General features: G+C 51.3%; 1 protein-coding gene across 8 annotated transcripts in view; it reads left to right on the plus strand.

The window, feature by feature from the left end:
* Window positions 1-14,985, plus strand: part of NTPCR (nucleoside-triphosphatase, cancer-related) — a 36,550-nt gene extending 21,565 nt beyond the window's left edge. For 3 of the 8 annotated variants that reach the window (XM_027094129.1, XM_027094132.1, XM_027094131.1), the window contains 2 exons: window positions 4,789-4,998; window positions 14,334-14,985. In XM_027094129.1, coding sequence (XP_026949930.1) covers window positions 4,789-4,988 — 200 coding nt within the window. In that variant the 3' untranslated portion in view covers window positions 4,989-4,998; window positions 14,334-14,985. Of the gene's footprint in view, window positions 1-4,788; window positions 4,999-5,114; window positions 10,157-14,333 lie in introns of those variants that run through there. The other 5 variants (XM_027094130.1, XM_027094133.1, XM_027094135.1 and 2 more) reach the window with 4 other exon arrangements.
* The last annotated feature ends 1,950 nt before the right edge of the window (window positions 14,986-16,935 follow it).

Genomic DNA, 16,935 nt, shown 5'->3' on the forward strand with positions numbered 1-16,935 from the left:
CTTACCCCCGGCTTCCCTTCCTTAATTGTAGAGCAGAGATGTCGACGTCTGCTACGTGAAGTTGTTAGGACTGAAGGCGGTCATGCTTGTGAAGTGTGTTAGTCCCGGCTGCCAGGAGGTGCAGAGCATAGGGATGGTTACGGTCACTTTGCTTGAGAAGTTGAGGGAGGTGATGGGCGCAGGACCTTGGGAGGACGTCACATCAACAGTCTGATTTGTGTTCGCTGGGAACCGGGGCCCGTCATGGGACCCACGAGCCCAAACATCTAGCCTGGTCCCACGGCGCTGGGATCACGAGGGGGACTGGGTTCTTGATCCCCCTGGGCTGACAGTCAGCCCCAGGGTCCTTCTCGTAGCTTGGAAGATGCCAAGGCGCTCTGCGGTCAGGTGCTGGTGTGGAGCCGGGGGAGGCCCGTGGGGACACCAGGAAGAGCCGCAGCACCAGCCTCCGGCACGTGGTGGGAGCAGCTCTGCCCCGCGCGTGCTCGGTGTTGCGGGGCGCACAGGGCCGTCTGAACGCCTCGTCCTGGCTGCCAGCCTGGCATCTTACTCCCCGGGGACATGCAGTCGACATGCCGCCAGACTGCTGAGGGATCCTAAAACTTTAAAGCTTGGAACAAACACACATAAAAGTCTAGCTGGAGCCCTGCCTTACAGCTAATGACTTAAGAGGGTCGAGGAACTTGCTCGGCCTTGGCTGCTGTTGGCACCATTTGCCTTTCCAGCTTCCCCAGAACTTGTGGCTATTCAGGGGGCAGGGCTCCAGTGCTGTTGCCTACCTTCTGGCCGACGGCCGCCTGGTTCCCTCCCGTCACTTCTGAGACTTGCTGTCCCAGACAGGCGAGCTCAGAAGCCAGTCTGTGTCTGATGTTTAAAAAAAAAACAAATGGCAACCTTAATACCACTGGAAATATGTATTATTTAAATAATTCAGAATAAGGCAAAGGCAACTTTAATTAGCTTTTTCTTCGTTCAGTATTTTGGTTGAAGGAAATTGCTTATTTTATGTTTACATTTTCTTTGTATCCTTAAAAGTGCACATAAGGATTAAACAAAGGACCAAAAGAATCACACTGTTTTTCAGCTCTCCAGCAAAGCTGATACAGAGGTATTTCATTGTCGCTCTAAATTGATTTGCTCTTTCTGGAAAGCAAGCTAGCTGGGTGTAACCAAAGCTATAACATTATTCATAACTTCTCTCACTCCTGGCTGATCAACGTTAGGACTCTATCCCAAGAAAATATCTTCTCTCTCAGAACCAACATAGGGACTGAAATATGCTTTGCACAGAGAAGGTTTTCCCACTCTTTGTGACAGTGAAAATGTATAACGAGCTGAAATGCAAGCACAGGAGCAGAGCGTGGGGATTGGCACAGAGGACCGCAGTGATGCCGCCTGAGCTGTCTTCTGCGGGGAGGGGATGCCTGGAGAACGGCTGCTCCCATAGGGTGTGCTCGGTGCTTTTAACCACGTGGCCCAGAGCCACCCAGAGTCCTGCACGGGCTCCTTACTCCGTACCCACGGCTGGAACCCACGGCCGGAAACAGGGAAGCCGGAGCCAGGCTACTGATGGTTTTCAAACGTGGGCCCTAGTGCTGTACCCCTGTGTCTTCATCAACTCAGAAGAGCATTTAGGATAATGGAAAACAGGGTGAATGGTCACTGGGGTTTTTTTCTGTTTCCTTTTAAAATTGAAACAATTTCTTTCCATGTAGAAAGGAAACAATTCTGAACATAACTGTAGTTCTTTTATTAAGCTCATTCATATATGTTCATGTGTTATTCAGAAAAACAGACTGACTGTTTACAGGTGTCTGAGTGGCTTAGCCTCTGATATCTGTCTCAACTGAGTGTGAATAACTCAATTTTTCATTCAAAATCCCAGCCTTTTTGAGATTCCTATAGTTTCTGGATAAAGAAAGTCCCTAATTCTGGACAGAATGGGGATTTTATATAAGCTAAGGTTTTAAAATGAGCATTTCCAGTTGGTAGAAAATAATGTCTACGTGTGTGTCCGGAAGTTTAAATGATGTAGGTGAGCTCTCATTGGTGCACGTCGCAGAGAAAGGCAGGCAGGGTGGCTGTGGAGCCGTGTGCTTTATCGTGGACCTGCTCACGTGTATCTGACCGCCCGCGTACGTGCACCCACTAAACACAGAGCCATGGGTGCTCATGCATGCTTTGATGTTGTTTCTCTCGGAACTAACCGCTTTCAAAACTGTCGTTCTGATGTGCTGGAGTGGAGTTCTGTTTGCTGTTTAGATTGTAGCCTCCGGAAAGACAGCGTCCACAGGTATTCATAGTCTCTGGGGGCAGCAAAATGCCCCAGACACTCCTCACTCAGAGGCAGGTCAGTTGGGATGGCTCGCTGTTGTGGGAGTGTCTGTTTTTATGCTGACACACGGGTGGCTGATAGCTGTTTTCTTTCTCCCCAGTTTGACTGCGTTGGGTCTTCGTTGCTGCGCGCGGGCTTTCTCTAGTTGAAGCGAGCGGGGGCTGCTCTTCGTCGCGGTGCACGGGCTTCTCATCGCAGTGGCTTCTCTTGTTGCGGAGCACGGGCTCTAGGCGAGCAGGCTCAGTAGTTGTGGCGCACGGTCTCCGTAGTGGTGGCTCGCGGGCTCTACAGCGCAGGCTCGGTAGTTGTGGTGCACGGGCTTAGTTGCTCCGCGGCATGTGGGATCTTCCCGGACCAGGGATCAAACCCGTGTCCCCTGCAGTGGCAGGCGGATTCTTAACCACTGCACCACCAGGGAAGCCCTGGCATTCATTTTTTGAAGAAAATGTTGAAATAGCAACTGACCCCTCACTCTCCCTCGCTTAGCTGCCCTGCCAGTGCAGGGCCACATCAGCTGCCTCAGCCCAGCTTTGCGCTGTTCAACTCCATGGGAAGGAAAAAGATGAATACAGCGTCATCTCTGCTTCTAGCGGGGAGACGGGGTAGCTATGTGTATACAAACGCACGCAGGTCCACTCAGAGGTGAACGGGAAGTGACGAGCAACACAGAAGCCTGGGTGCTTGTTTAGACCTCTCTCGCACGACGACAGTGGGCCCTTCCTGGTCTTTCTGCCAATAAAAGGAGTGGAAAAATATGTTATATGTATTTGATAGTAAGCAGGAGGATTAAAAGAGTACCACTTACAGAAAAGTTTGAAAACCACTGCTCTAAGGCTTCCCTCCAATCCCATGCTGTCTGTTCCAAAAGAAGTCGCCCCTGTCTTCCTGAATCCACACGGTGAGCAGCCTTTCAAGCACAATGTGTGATCCTGACTTTGAGTCTCAGCCTTTGGACAGCATCCCACCCCTCTGTGCACCATACGAGACTCCAGGATCTGCCCTCAGCCCCATCTGTCACTGGTCACCATATGCACGCCACCCATGGCCACACGTGTAAGAGCTTTGGTATTTAGAACTGGAGCAAAATCTAGCTTAACTTAGCCATTCATTCTGAGAATGTATTGATGTTAGTATTTAAGGAATCTGAGAACTTACAGTGAAAAGTACTTTGTAAATCAGCTTTACATACCGTTTTCAAAATAATCATTTATATAAAGATACAGAAATGTATTTGTCACTCAGCATTCACTGAAGTGCTTATTGTATGTTCTATTGTGTCCCTGCTGTGGAAAAACTACTTAAAGTCCTATCAGCTTTCTCTGGGAAGGCTTTCTAGAGAGGACATGTGTATTAGTTCCCTGTTGCTGTGTAACAAATTACCCCAAGATCTAGCAGTTTAAAACAACGAACACTTATAATCTCACAGTTTCCCTGGATCAGGAATCCAGGAACGGCTTTGCTGAATGGTTCAGGCTCAGGGTCTCTCATGAGGCTGCAGTGCCCTGAGGCTTCCAAGTTCACGGTCATGGTTGCTGGGAGGCCTGAGATCCTCCCTGGCTGTTGACATGAGGCCTCAGTTCCTTATCACTTGGACCTCACTGTCAGCTGCCTGCGTGTCCTCGCAACATGGCAGGCATCTTCCCTGTGAGCACGTGATCCAGGATAGGTGGATGGATGGATGGATGAATGGATAGAGATTGAGACCAAGACAGAAACAGCAGTCTTTTTTGCGTGCTGTCAGTCTCTGGTGATCACACAGACCCACCTTGGTACTGTGGGGAGGGGTCTGCACAGGGTGCACATCCCAGGAGCTGGGAATAATGAGGACTCTTGGAGGCTGGCTGCCCCACCTCTTCCTAGAGGGGTCTTCAAGGACATAGTGGAAGTGCATTGGTATAAAGATACTAGCAGGGGAAGCTGAGATTAAAGGGCACAACGTGCTCACTTTTTTTTTTTTTTTAACCAGGACTCCTTCTCTTCATTTTCATTCCTTTCCACCGACCCTCGTAGCGCAGATTGGGAAATACACAGGCATCTGGCCGCAGCGGTCACCTCCTCCCAGCAGACAGGCCATCATACAACTCAAAATCGAAACAACTGACAAGGGCTCCCAGGCCTGCTGCCTCAGTTCTTCTAAGCCTGCTTATTGCCTGGGTGTCTATAAATATAAAGCTTGGTCGTTATCAGGACCATTCCAGAAGAGCAGAAATTGCCAGGGAAACTGGGTGCTCAGGGAACTGAGTTTTCTGGGTGCTGTGGTCTCCAGGGGAGCTCCCCTGGATTCTCCCGCCAGTTGATTGCTCTGGGTGGACGGAGAGACGGCCTCCTGCTTCCCGAAGTGGGGCTGCCTTCCCTGCTCTGACGGTCAGTTGGTGAGTGGCAGGGGAGGGGGACCCCTGGGCCCGTTGCCTCATGTGACCTGGTGTCCCAGTTAGTGTCTCTGTCATCCTCAGGCAGGTCCCAGAGGTGGCCCGGGGCAGAGCGTGTGTGTCATCGACGAGGTGGGGAAGATGGAGCTCTTCAGTCAGCCGTTCATCCAGGCCGTTCGCCAGGTGCTGTCCACCCTGGGGACTGTCGTCCTTGGCACCATCCCAGTACCCAAAGGAAAACCGCTGGCCCTCGTGGAAGAGATAAGAACCCGAAACGACATTAAGGTGTTCAGTGTGAGTACCCCCGGGCCCCTCTACCCGCAGGCGTGGAGCGGGTGCCCTGAAACAGCACATGGCTCTAGATACACCTTTGGCTTTGAGTTAGTGGTATTTTTTTCCTCTCGCGGCAGAATATAGGTGAGTTATAGAAGCGAAGTTACACCTCTGCTGGATGCCAAAGCAGACGTGCCTGCGGGGAGCCGCCCGAGGCGTCCGCCCCTCCTGCGGTGCCCTCCTCACCAGGCGCCAGGGTCTTGCCAGCATCAGCGCCCGGGCAGCAGTGCTCTGGGTCTGAGCGCATCTCCCCCAGGGCGATGAGGGTGCAGAGGCAAGTGAGTGCCGTCTCCTTTTAAAGGTCTCCCTCTGAAACTGGCTGCCTCCTGCTGTGGGGAGAAGCTGCGGCTGCAGTTTGAAGCACAGTCTCCGATGCTGTAGAGTGGCACCGTCCAGAGAAGTGTCCATGAGGGTGGAAGTGTGCTGTCTGCAGCGTGCAGTGCCGTGGCCATTAGCCACACGGGACTATTTACATTTAAACTAAACGGAATTAAATTAGAGAAATCTTTTCCTCAGTCACGCTGGCCACGTGTCAGGTACCCAGCTGGTAAGACACCCTGCCCAGAACAGGTGAATCAGGCTCTGGGCGCGGCCCAGGAACTTGTCTTCGCCAGCCCTCGGGGGCTCTGGGGCCCCTGCAGTGGGAGAAGCCCTGGGGTGGAGCATGTGTGGAGGACGCGTACGTCAGGGGCAGCGTCTGGGCCGGTTGTCAGGGGCTCTGGTGGCACTGCCGGCGCTTTGCCCGCAGACTTGCCCGTCTCTCCCGCCGTCTCTCTGTGCCCCTCTTTGTCAGGCACTGTCCTCCCTGTGCCGCCTCGGTTGGTTTGCATCAGTGCGGCCACGTCGCTCTGCTGTCCCTCTCCGCCAGCCCTCTGCCGGCGCCAGGTGAAACAGTGGGGCTGGCAGGGCCACTTCTGTGGGAGGGCCGGGCATGTGCTCTAGCTGCAGAGAGCCAGTGAGTGCCTCACACCGCTGGTTACTTGTCCCCAGGGCCGGCTGGCCCCAGGGGGACATCCCCACGTTGTCACCCAGGTGTCCAGGGTACCTTTGGGCAGCAGACAGCCGCCAGGATGATTAGCCCAGCCAGACTTGGAGGAATCTGTTTGCGCTGCTGCGTTCGTTTATCCTCTCACTTGGTAGATACGGATTGAGCATCTCCTGTGCGCTGGGCCTCATGCTACGTCTTGGTGGTGAACCAGACAGACCGCGTCTTTGTCCTCATGGAGCCGACATCCTCATGGAGGGGCTCGATGAGAGAAACGCAAGCAAGCATGTAGGCAATGGCAGATGTGGATAAATGCAACACCAGGGCACGGTGGTCCCTGGGGACCGGCGGTGGGGGAGGAGGTGGCGAACCGGGGAGGCCTGAGAGCCAGGCAGGGTCACTTCCTCGGTGGACATGGGCCTTGTCTGCGGAGTTGTATGTCACCTCCTCTATCCGTTATTTCACGTGGCTTCCGTATTAGAGTCTTTGGTTGTGATTGTCGAGTTTCTGTGGAAATAGAGACAATGGATAATGAGAGATCATGAAAGACAATTAGTCTTCAGGTCAGACAGCTTCCAGGCTGGAGGGCTGGGGAAGCGCTGATGCTAACGTCCAAGGCCTGGCTGTCTCTGCAGACTAATAACCCAGCAGTGGGACTGCGGTTGACTCTCACGTCCAGAAACCAGTGCTGTATATTAAGACAACACCACGTTTTCTCCTCTCTAAGCTAGGAGGTTATTCTCTAGGCAAGGTAATCCTGGCTCCTAATGATGTAAAGTGATTAGCTTCTGGTTAATTCTGTAAGCGACCCCGTTATTCTTGTCTTTCTTGTGTTCCTCTGGGGCTCGTGTGATCTTTTGGTGTGTATTTTATAAATGAAGAATCTTATTTTCCTTATCTGCAAATTTAGGGGCTGGATTAGATACTTCTTTGGTCCTTTCCCTTTCTAATATGCAGCAAAGTCACCTGAATTCATTTTTGAGAGCATCCTTTGCATCCGACGCTTAGTCTATGGTACAAGCACATGTGAGGTGTATTCCCTTCCCTCAAGAAAAACAGACCAAGGGACAGTCCAAATCTGGAGGTGGGAAGAGAGATTTGTGTGAACAGGAGTAGGGAGAGTTGTCCGGAAGGAAGTGGTTCTTGGCTGGGTTTTTGAAGGGGGAAGTGGGGAAACGAAAGAACATTCCAGATCAGGATTATGTTATGTAAAATGCGGAGAGCAGCTTCCCTGTGCTGACAGATGATGTGGAGATGGGACTGAGGTCATGATATTGGGAAAGTATTCACAATAACTCAGAAGTTATTCACATTATCTAGACTGTTCTTCTTAACAGGGTCAGGTGAACAGAGCCTTACTTTTCAGAAAAACCCCTGAGGACACTTCCAGTCCTAGACAAAGTGGGATAGACACACTGCTCCCTGTCGCTCCTCCTAAGTCAGATAAAAACCTTGGACGTTGTACATAAAACAGACATAAGAAGACCTGAATGGTAGAGGGAAGAAGGCGCACTGGCCAGGGACCCCAGGGAGAGCACGAGAGACACGATTGGAAATCACTTGTCATTCCAAGAACCAGGAAAATCAGCCAGAGTGAGAGAAACAGCCGACATGCCAACAGCAAGACGTCATAGATGTTGGAATTATAGGGCAGAGATTTTCAAACAGCCATCATAAAAATGCCTCAGTGAGCAATTACAAACCCACTGGAAACAAATGAAAAATAGAAATTCTCAGCCAAGAAATTGAAAGCTTCAGCAAAGATACAGAAGCTGTAAGGAAGAATGAAGTGAGCATTTTAGAATGTAAAATAGCGTAACTGATGCCAGAGTCCGTGGGTAGACCCGCCAGCAGAATGGAGATGACAGAGGATGGAGTCAGTGAACCTGAGGGTGAAACGGTAGAAACTGCCCAGGAAAGAACAGACTGAAAAAATAAAATCCAGGGCCACAGGGACCTCTGGAATTCAGTAATATAGAAACTTCTATCCTGGTGCAGGTTCAGGCGTCGAAGCTTCTCTTCCCGAAAATTATGTTTCCCTCTCAGAAGTTTGGTTAAATGTTTTCCTAATTTCTTCTGTAGTTTAATGCCAAGTGTAGCCACTGAAAACTGTTATAAATTTATTTCAATATTAGGTTATGGGAGACCACATGTCAGAAAACATTTAATGGTAATGTCAGTGCTACAGAAACGAGAGGTGAAGACCTTCACGGGTCCAGATTCCAGCAGGAGCTCTCGTACTGCTTTCATCCTTCTCTGACTCACAACGTGAAAAAATATGTCTCTCCCTGCCTGTCACTTCTAACAAAAAAATGTGAGCTTGGTCATGCTGGTGGCATTTCCAAAGCATATTTCACTTGATTTCCTGTGAAATCTCTCCTTCATGAAGATGCTGGAGAATGTTGTCCCCTGAGGGGACAGGAGAGAGGAGAGACGCCCGGAGTCTCAGGAACGGGGATTGAGCTGCCAGGGTGGCCGCCAGTCCTGGGGCACCTGGGGGAGGTGCTGAGGTCCATCAGCGCGTCGGGGACGTCACGGCAGCCTGGTCATCAGTGAGAGCTGGCGGGCCTTGTCCGAGGTTGTTCGGTTAGTAGGGGCACAGCCAGGATTCAGACCTCGGTCTGTTGACTCCCAAGCCTGAGCATTACCGTAGCCCTGATGTGTGTTACCTTCGTGGGTAGGGGTGGTTCAGATGATTTGAAATCTAAGATCCCTGGAAAGTACTTGGTCTTTCTACTTTAGAAAAATGTTACTGTAACTAAAATCTGTTCTACTGTTCTGAATTCAGAGCCACTTAAACTTGTTTTAGTCCATAAAGCAGTTTTTCTTCTTTTAGTTTTTGCCCATGGATTGCAAGATCACAAGAAAAATGGGAACTACGTCCCAGCTTCCCTCCAATTTGGAAATTTTTAGACCTCCTCTTACTCTGCCTGGCCATGGGTTTTTTAACCAAGCAGGGTATAAACCATTTTCATCTCATCAGGAATTTGATGCTGTTTCTGGGTCACAGACTCCTGTAGGTACAGGAATGAGCATACACCTGCCGACCTTTAGGTCAAGAGTCAGTAGGCAGGGTTTTCTGTAGAAATTAACAAGGTAATCCTAAAATTCATATGGAAATTTAAAGGACCCAGCTCAAACAATCATAAAATGTTGGAAGACTCATACTTCCCGATTTCAAAACTTACTGCAAAGCTACAGGAATCAAGACAGTGTGGTGCTGGCACAGGGACAGACACGTAGATTGTCAGAATAGAGTTGAAAGTCCAAAAATAAACCCTTGCATCTGCGATCAACTGATTTTCAACAAGAGTGCCAGGACAAGTTAATGAAGAAAAAATTGTTTTTCAGCCAAAGGTGCTGGAAAACTGGACATCCACATCCAAAAGAATGAAGCCGGACCCTTACCTCACATCAGACACAAAAATTAACTCAAAACAGACCGTAGATCTACATGTAAGAATGAAACTATAGAACTCTTAGAAGAAAATATAGGAGTAAGTCTCTGTAAACTTGGGTTAGGCAGAGTCTTATTTGTTCCAACACCAAAAGCACAAGTGACGAGAGAAAAGTAGGTACAGTGAACTTCACCAAAATTTAAAATTTTTGTGCTTCAAAGGACACTGTCAAGAAAGTAAAAGGACAACCCACAGGATGGGAAAAACTATTTAAGAATCATATATCTGATAAGGGACTTCGTGTATCCCAGAATACTTAGAGAACTCTTACAACTCAATAATAAAACAACAAATAAACCAATTAAAAAAGGAGCAAAGAATCTGAAAAGACGTTTCTCCAAAGATAGGCAAATAGTTGATAAGCACATGAAAATATGTTATAACACCATTAGTTTTTAGGGCAGTGCAAACCAAAACCACAGTGAGCTAGCACTGCACATTGCTGGGATGGCTATAATGATATTAAAGGAAAGAAATGGAAAATAGTGTCAGTGAGGATGTGGAGAAATTGGAGGCCTCATACCCTGCTGCTGGGACTGTAAAAATGCAGCAGTTCGTCAGAAAGGTAGACGTGGGATCACCCTATAACTCAGCAATTCCACTTCTAAGTGTGTACCCAGAAGAATTGAAAACGTGTGTTCAAACAAAAACTTGTACACTGGTGTTCATAGCAGCCCTATTCATAGCGCCAAAAAGTGACAACCCAAATGTCCATCAGCTGATGAACAAACAAACAGGATGTGGTGTACACACACGATGGGGCACCACTGGACAGTAAGAGGGAATGATGTGGTGACGTGTGTTCAACGTGGAGGGGTTTACGTCACGTGACACCAAGGGAAGGAAGCCTGTCACAGAGAATTCCACACTGTACGATTCCATCTGCACGAAATGTCCAGAATAGGCAAATCTATAGACAAAAAAAATTGGTTAGTGGTTGCCAACACCTGGGGGGAGGGAGTGAGTGTAGTGATTGAGAGTGAGGGTAATCGGGGGCGGGCGGGGAGGGCGTGATGAAAATACTCCAGATAGATAGTGCTGATGACTGCACGACTGGGAATCTACTAAAAGCCACCGAATTCTGCCTGAGGTTGAATTTTTTGGTATATGAATTATAGCTCAGTAAAGCTACGCTGTACACTCACGCAGAAGTCAGGACACCCAAACAAAGAACCATCACCTCTCCTTCCTCCTCCCGAGAGAAGTGGCGTTGCCACGGAAACAAAGAACCATTGCGCCCCTCCTGCCGCCTCCCGAGAGAAGCGGCGTTGCCATGGAAGCATAGTCCCATCCCACGGGCACTGGGTTCCCGAAACCCCACTGGCAAAATAATTCTTGGTTTAGGGCCTTTAAACTTCAAGGGAAAGTAGGGTTAGAGGGTTTGAATGCATGAATGAGCCTATTTTTAGGTTCAGTAAAATGAAATGGAGACAGTGTGAAACGGAGAGACTTGTAATCCTTTTGTTATGTGTTAATGTATAATAATGAGCATTGTCAAATTAATTTCTTTTTTCAATCCCCTGCTTATTTAAAACTTGTCAGGGTACTTCCCACACAGTTTCAAGGAAATGTATGTGGTTTTGTTTTGCTTTCTTGCACATAGTGTATACATGAAGAGGCATTTTTTTTCCCTGCCTGTTCCTCTGTCCATATGTTCACAGCCTTCCTGACGTTACAGCGCCCAAGTCATTGACTGGTAGGCCAGTCTTAGGCCCTTCCCTGGTCCCAGGAGGCTCAGAGCCACTCAGATGCCTAATAGGCCAGAGTCTTCATGATCTGTATTTAACCGCTCAGCTCTATTTCAAAGACCCTCCTCTGCTTAGAATATAAGAAGCATTGACGGAGCACCCACCCTGTGCTAGACGCAGGAGGAATGTGACGCAGCCCTGTCACCCTGGAACTCGCCGTCCAATTTTCTAGGGGCCCGAGGCCGGGCACCTCCTGCAGCCCTGGGCCGGGCATGGTGGGAGGAGAGGGCGAGGACGCCGGGGTCCTTTCTGCAGTCGTCCTCACCTCCTTTTCCCTCCCAGCCCCCAGTGCCCTCTTCTCGTTAGCCTCTCAGGAAGGGCTTTTCTGCCACCAAAAGTCTGGGGGTAGAATAAAAAGTAGACCAGAATTCTCCCGAAAGGGAAGCGTCCCCGAGTTGACAGACGATGCTGTGCTTGTTCTCGCATCTGAGGGTTTGTCTTGGCTGGAGAGGAACGTGGCAACTGAACGCTGTAAACGGCTTTGCATGAAGATCTTACTGCATAATCTTCAGAAGTCATCCTAGAAAAATCCAAGGGGGCGGTGGAATATTAGTGTTCTGTTCATCAGTTTTTAGTGAGAAGTCATCAGAATGTGTCTTTTCTAGTTTTTATGCTTTGTTCTTTTTCTGTGCAAGGCTTGGAGACGTTCTCTGCGCGCTGGGGGCGGGTGGACCCTGTCCCTGCTGCAGCCCCGCAGCTCCCGGAGGACGGTGGGCGGGGCTCCAGCAGGACACCTGCGTGACAGCGGAACTGTGGCCCTGCAGCTTGGCAGTGCTCTCTGGGGCTCTTCTTTTATCATCTCTGAGCCTCCCGCCTGTTAAATCCTGCTTCTCTGCAGGCCTCCGCTGGGCCACTTGAACAGCCTGCCCCCAGGACCGGGGTCTTGGGTAGCGGGGTTTCCACCTCATCACCCTTCACTTCCCTTCATCCCCCCGCCCCAGCCATTCTTTCCGAGGGCTGAGGGCTTCAAAGACTGGAAGTGAAGGCTTAGTGATGACCCAGGGGAAGAAATCCTACCAGCAGCCTGCAGACCCTGTTTCTTCACGTGTCTCATCGCACCGGCTTCAGTTTACACTTGAACGACGTCATAAGTGTCCCGTGCGGACCTGCCGACCTCCGGTGCCCGAGATCCACCAGCGGCGGCTCCTCTGGAGCTGGATGGCGGAGCCGGGGCCCCCCTGGGGATGTCCGAGGGAGCGGGGCAGTACCTGGCCCCTCCTCCCCCACCCCCGCTGCCACCGTTGCCCCTGTTTTTCTTCCCTCTTGGGTCCGTCTCTCTCCTCCTCTCCCAGCTCAGCATCTCACCGTCTCTCTCACGTGTGTAAAGGGGGTGATGAAATGTCCCCATCAGAGGAGGTGGCCCTTCTGGGCCTGCAGTGAGCCCTCAGGGACCCTGATGGCAGAGCCCCGGGGACTGCTCGTGAGGCCAGGGCGGAGGCGAGGGCCGAGGGCCCACGTGTCCTCCTGCCCTCCCTGCGTGCCGCTGCCACCCCGATCCTCCGTCCACGGCGGGGACTCCCTCGGATGCTCTCCGCAAGAACGGGCTCGGGCCAGTGTAAGCCAGAACGGCAACGAAGCCTCATGCGGACGGGCGGTTTGTCATCAAGGCGAAGACGGGGCGGATGGTCCTCCTTAAGGTGGAGCCAGGGCTGCCCGGGGTCCAGGGGGCGGCATCCTCGGACACCACCGTCAGGGGACCGGCCTCCGCCGCCTGGCTCCGTCCTTTCAGGACTCAGATGGTCAGGAGGTCCCCGGGGCCGTGGGCAGCTCTGGTGCAGCAGAGGCGCCGCGCTCTTGCAAGAAGGATGTGGGATGCAGGAGCCCCAGGCGGTGAGGTCCACTGCGCGTTTCCTCCAGACGCGCGTTCACCTCCCGAGCCGGGGCCCCTGCCCCCCGCGGCGGGGGGAGGGCCTGTAGCAGGACCAGGCCCGTCTCCTCTCGGGGACCTCGCACCCCGAACCCGCTCAAGGTCTTCCGGCCGCACGCACCTCCTCTCCGTGTGATTCTCTGCTCGGCCCTTCTCTCCGCCGGTGCCCTTCTCCCGGCATCCACCTGTCAGATGCAACTCGGGCATAACCGCCTGCGGTTCCTCTGCAACCCTGCTCTCACTGCTGTCCACGTCTGCCCCCCGTCTGGTCTGCGGGCTCCGTGAGGTCAAGGTCCTGGTCTGAGTCTCGCCATCCCCAGCACCTTGCCCACCAGCAGAGCGTGCTGAATGTTGTGTGGGCCACCGAGGAAGGCACTGGTGATGGGAGGAGAGGCGGCTCTGCCCGTGCTCGGGGCGCAGCCCCCCACCCAGCTGCCCGGGGGCGTCTGGATGCTCGAGCTGTACTCCATGGGCCTGTGGTAGTGACAGAAAGAAAAATATAACACAGATCATCGGAGAGAGCTTGAATAAACTGTTAGTTTTGTTTGTTTTTGTAACTGTTGATCATAGAGGTAGCACACCGGGATGCAGGGGCCTGTGTCCTAGTCTGCACTGCGCCCGTGCTACCTCTGAGAGCTCAGGAAAAGCCCTGCCCTTCTCTGGGCTCCTGGTTCCTCGTCATTCACATTGACTGGTGTCGGAGGTTTCTTGCAATGTGCAGATTTGCTAAGCTCACGGAGAGGTGAGTAGATTACTGACCTTCAGAGCATCCCAGAATCCTGGGTGTGACGCAGCGCCAGTGGGGCCGCACTCAGTGGGCCCACCTGGAGGGCCAGTGCCCACCTGAAGCACAGGTTCTCCCGGCTTCACTCAGGCATCCTTCTTTCCAGGTCAGGCTGAGCTCAGGGGCCACGTCCCAGTCTGCATTCCCATCATCCCTCCCAGGGTTCAATTCATAGCCCTTTTCTGGTTAAAAATCCTTCCGTCATCAAAACCCACTGTCACTGTTTGAGCCGCAGCTTCACAGAAGCTGGTGGTGGGATTCGAGTCCACCGGCCCAGTTTTCAGAGCGCTCTGGAGGACCTGGGCTTCCTCCCTTGGTCATACCTCGCCTGGGTCACACTTTCTAAAACACCCCTCACCTTTCAGGCTCTTCTTTTAGAATATTACCTGGCAGAGTAGGTAATTGAAGGAAAAGAAAGGGACTCTGAAGCGCGCTTTCTTGCTTCTTCCCACAGGTCACCAAGGAAAACAGAAACCACCTTCTGCCAGAGATTGTGACGTGTGTGCAGAGTGGCCGGAAGTGAAGACGACTTGTCACTGCTTTTCTGCACGTGAACACATCTCTTGGAGAGGAGCCTCAGTTCCCTGCCTGTCCAGGTTTTTGGCCTTCGGGTTTATGAAATCTTGGAGGCTTTTCCAAAGAAAGCCTGACAGCTGTTTTCCATAAAATGTTTAAAAGATCAAATTAGCCTTAATGTTGGATTGACTTGACAAGATTAACAATCCACTGTGGCTTATTCATGCTGAGAGATTTCTGTTTATTTCCTCTTGCAGTTGTGCATATGATTTGGGTAAATTATGAAATGAGAAATGGTTTTCGGAGTATTAGTTGGAATTTGCCCCCATTGATTGAAGTTTATAAATGTGTTCAGGGAAAAAGGGGGAGAAAAGAGTTCACTGCCTAATCAGTTTTGCATGTCAGGAAAATTAAATCCCTCTCCAGGAGCAGCTGAAGTCTCCCGCAACTTAGAGTGATAACAGTTACTTGATTTTTTAAAAAATCAGTATTTCAAAAAAAGCCACTTTCGGTCCTCCCCCCTCCCCATCTCTTATTGTTTATCTGTTTGCTTATTGCTTGATAAAATAAAGGTAGATGTGATGATCGCACGCATGTGGGTCCTTGCGTGGGAGAGGCGAGCAGTCTGTAGAAATGTTGGTAGCGCCGGGTACCCAGCAGGGCTTCAGATCAGAGCCGCACTTTGGCCCCGTTCACTTAGACAAGTTCGCAAACCTTCCTGGGCCCCGTTTCCCTCCCAGAAAAGAGGGAAGTGGGTACCATCAAAGGAAGGCGTCGCCACAGCCTGAAGGAAGCCACCCTCAGGCGTCCTTGTGATCCCCTGGGGGGCGCCCGGGGCCGGGGCCCGGGCTGCGGGGAAGACGGTGCAGAGAGAGAAGGTGCAGCCTGGGCAGGGCCCCGTGGGACAGACCACTGAAGCCCCAAAGCTCACAGAGGATAACAGCTGCCCTCCCAGGGGTTGATGGGACACAGTGACGATAACCAGTGCAGTGTCTTTAGGCCAGTTTTGGTGAAGAACTATGAATTACCAGGATTTCTTTAGCCTTAGCTACAAACCCAGCTGGTGCTAATGCCGGGTGTGCCCTTGAATATGACCTCTGACCGGTCCGGGCATCTGTGGAGCGAGGTGTCCCGTGAGCTGGGCCCTGGGGCAGCAGACGATGCAGGAAGCAAGTCAGAAAGAGAAAAACAAATACCGTATGCTAACACATATATATGGAATCTTAAAATAAAAAAAAAAAAAATGGTTCTGAAGAACCTAGGGGCAGGACACACACAGTATTTTAAAAAATGGGGTTTTTTTGGCCAAGCCGAGGGGCATGTGGGATCTTAGTTCCCTGACCAGGGATCAAACCTGGGGCCCTAACCACTGGACCGCCAGGGAAGTTCCCCAAATGGTTTCTTTTCTTCTCTGAATTGGCACGTGTCAGGGAGATGGTCCTTCTCCATCTGTCTCGTGTTCGTAGAATGCTGTGTCTGGGAAGACCGCGTGGGAGTAGGGGCGCTGGGGGCAGCTGATGGCAGGTGCTTGTGACTTGGGACAAAGCAGTAGGAAAGTGGAGCAGGCTTGGGAGGAGGGCTTGGGGAGCAGGCCTTGCGATGCCCGTTTCATGGGCCAGGAGAGGTCAGTGCACCAAAGCGGTTTTAGAAAACGACTTGCCAGGCAGGTGGCTTTAACACACAGGGCACAAATGAAAATCAGTAATGCCAGGTTAGCCCCGTGATTTATAGAAGGCCAAGCACTACAGTTTATATTATCTTTAGAGGAGAAGCAGTTTTGTTCAGTGTCCAAATGTAGAAAATAAATAACTCTTTAGCTGTGTTCTGACGGAACAGGTGAATAACTCCAGCAAGAAATGTCACCTTCGGAAAATCTCCTCTAAATGGGGGCTAATACAATATTTTGCAAGGAATATGCTCTGATAAACAGTTGACTCGCTGAAGATCAGATTAACAAGCTCATGAGTTGTAAATATAAAAGTTGTTTGCAACACTTGAAAAAGTCACGTGGCCGCGTCGTTGACAGTCCGTTAAGAATCCTGGAGGGGATCCAGCCACGATCTCACCCATGGGTCTACGTGTGCACACGCTCAGAGCGTACACTCAGGTGGCTTTACTGCCATAGACAACGCAGAGGGTGGCATCCCTGTCTGAGGAGTCTGGCCCCGATGTGGGTAAACTACACCTTTCCTTCTCCCGCTGCGTCCCAAAAGGCTGCCAGAGAAGCGGGATGAGCAGTAACCCAGCAGTCGGAAAAGCAGCTCTCGAATCTCCGGTGGCAGGAGTACCCGCGTCGTGTCTGCCTTCTCACCTGCATCGCGCTGTCCCTGCAGACTGCTCTCCCAGCTCTTTGAGCAGCTCTCACTGGCTGGGGAAGCGGTGACTCTGTGTTTCTTACTTGTGGAGGCCCGAGGAGTGCCCAGTCTGAATGCTGCTGGGCGTGGGTCATTGTCTTACCTAATTCAAGTGGCCACCCTATATGGGGAGGCCATGCTCACAGCTCAAGGCTGCCCTTTAGTCCTGAGGGCTTGGCTGCAATG

Source organism: Aethalodelphis obliquidens, unplaced genomic scaffold (genome assembly GCF_003676395.1).
Source record: "Aethalodelphis obliquidens isolate GAN/ISIS:26980383/991018 unplaced genomic scaffold, ASM367639v1 scaffold87, whole genome shotgun sequence".
Taxonomy (NCBI): Eukaryota; Metazoa; Chordata; class Mammalia; order Artiodactyla; family Delphinidae; genus Aethalodelphis; species Aethalodelphis obliquidens.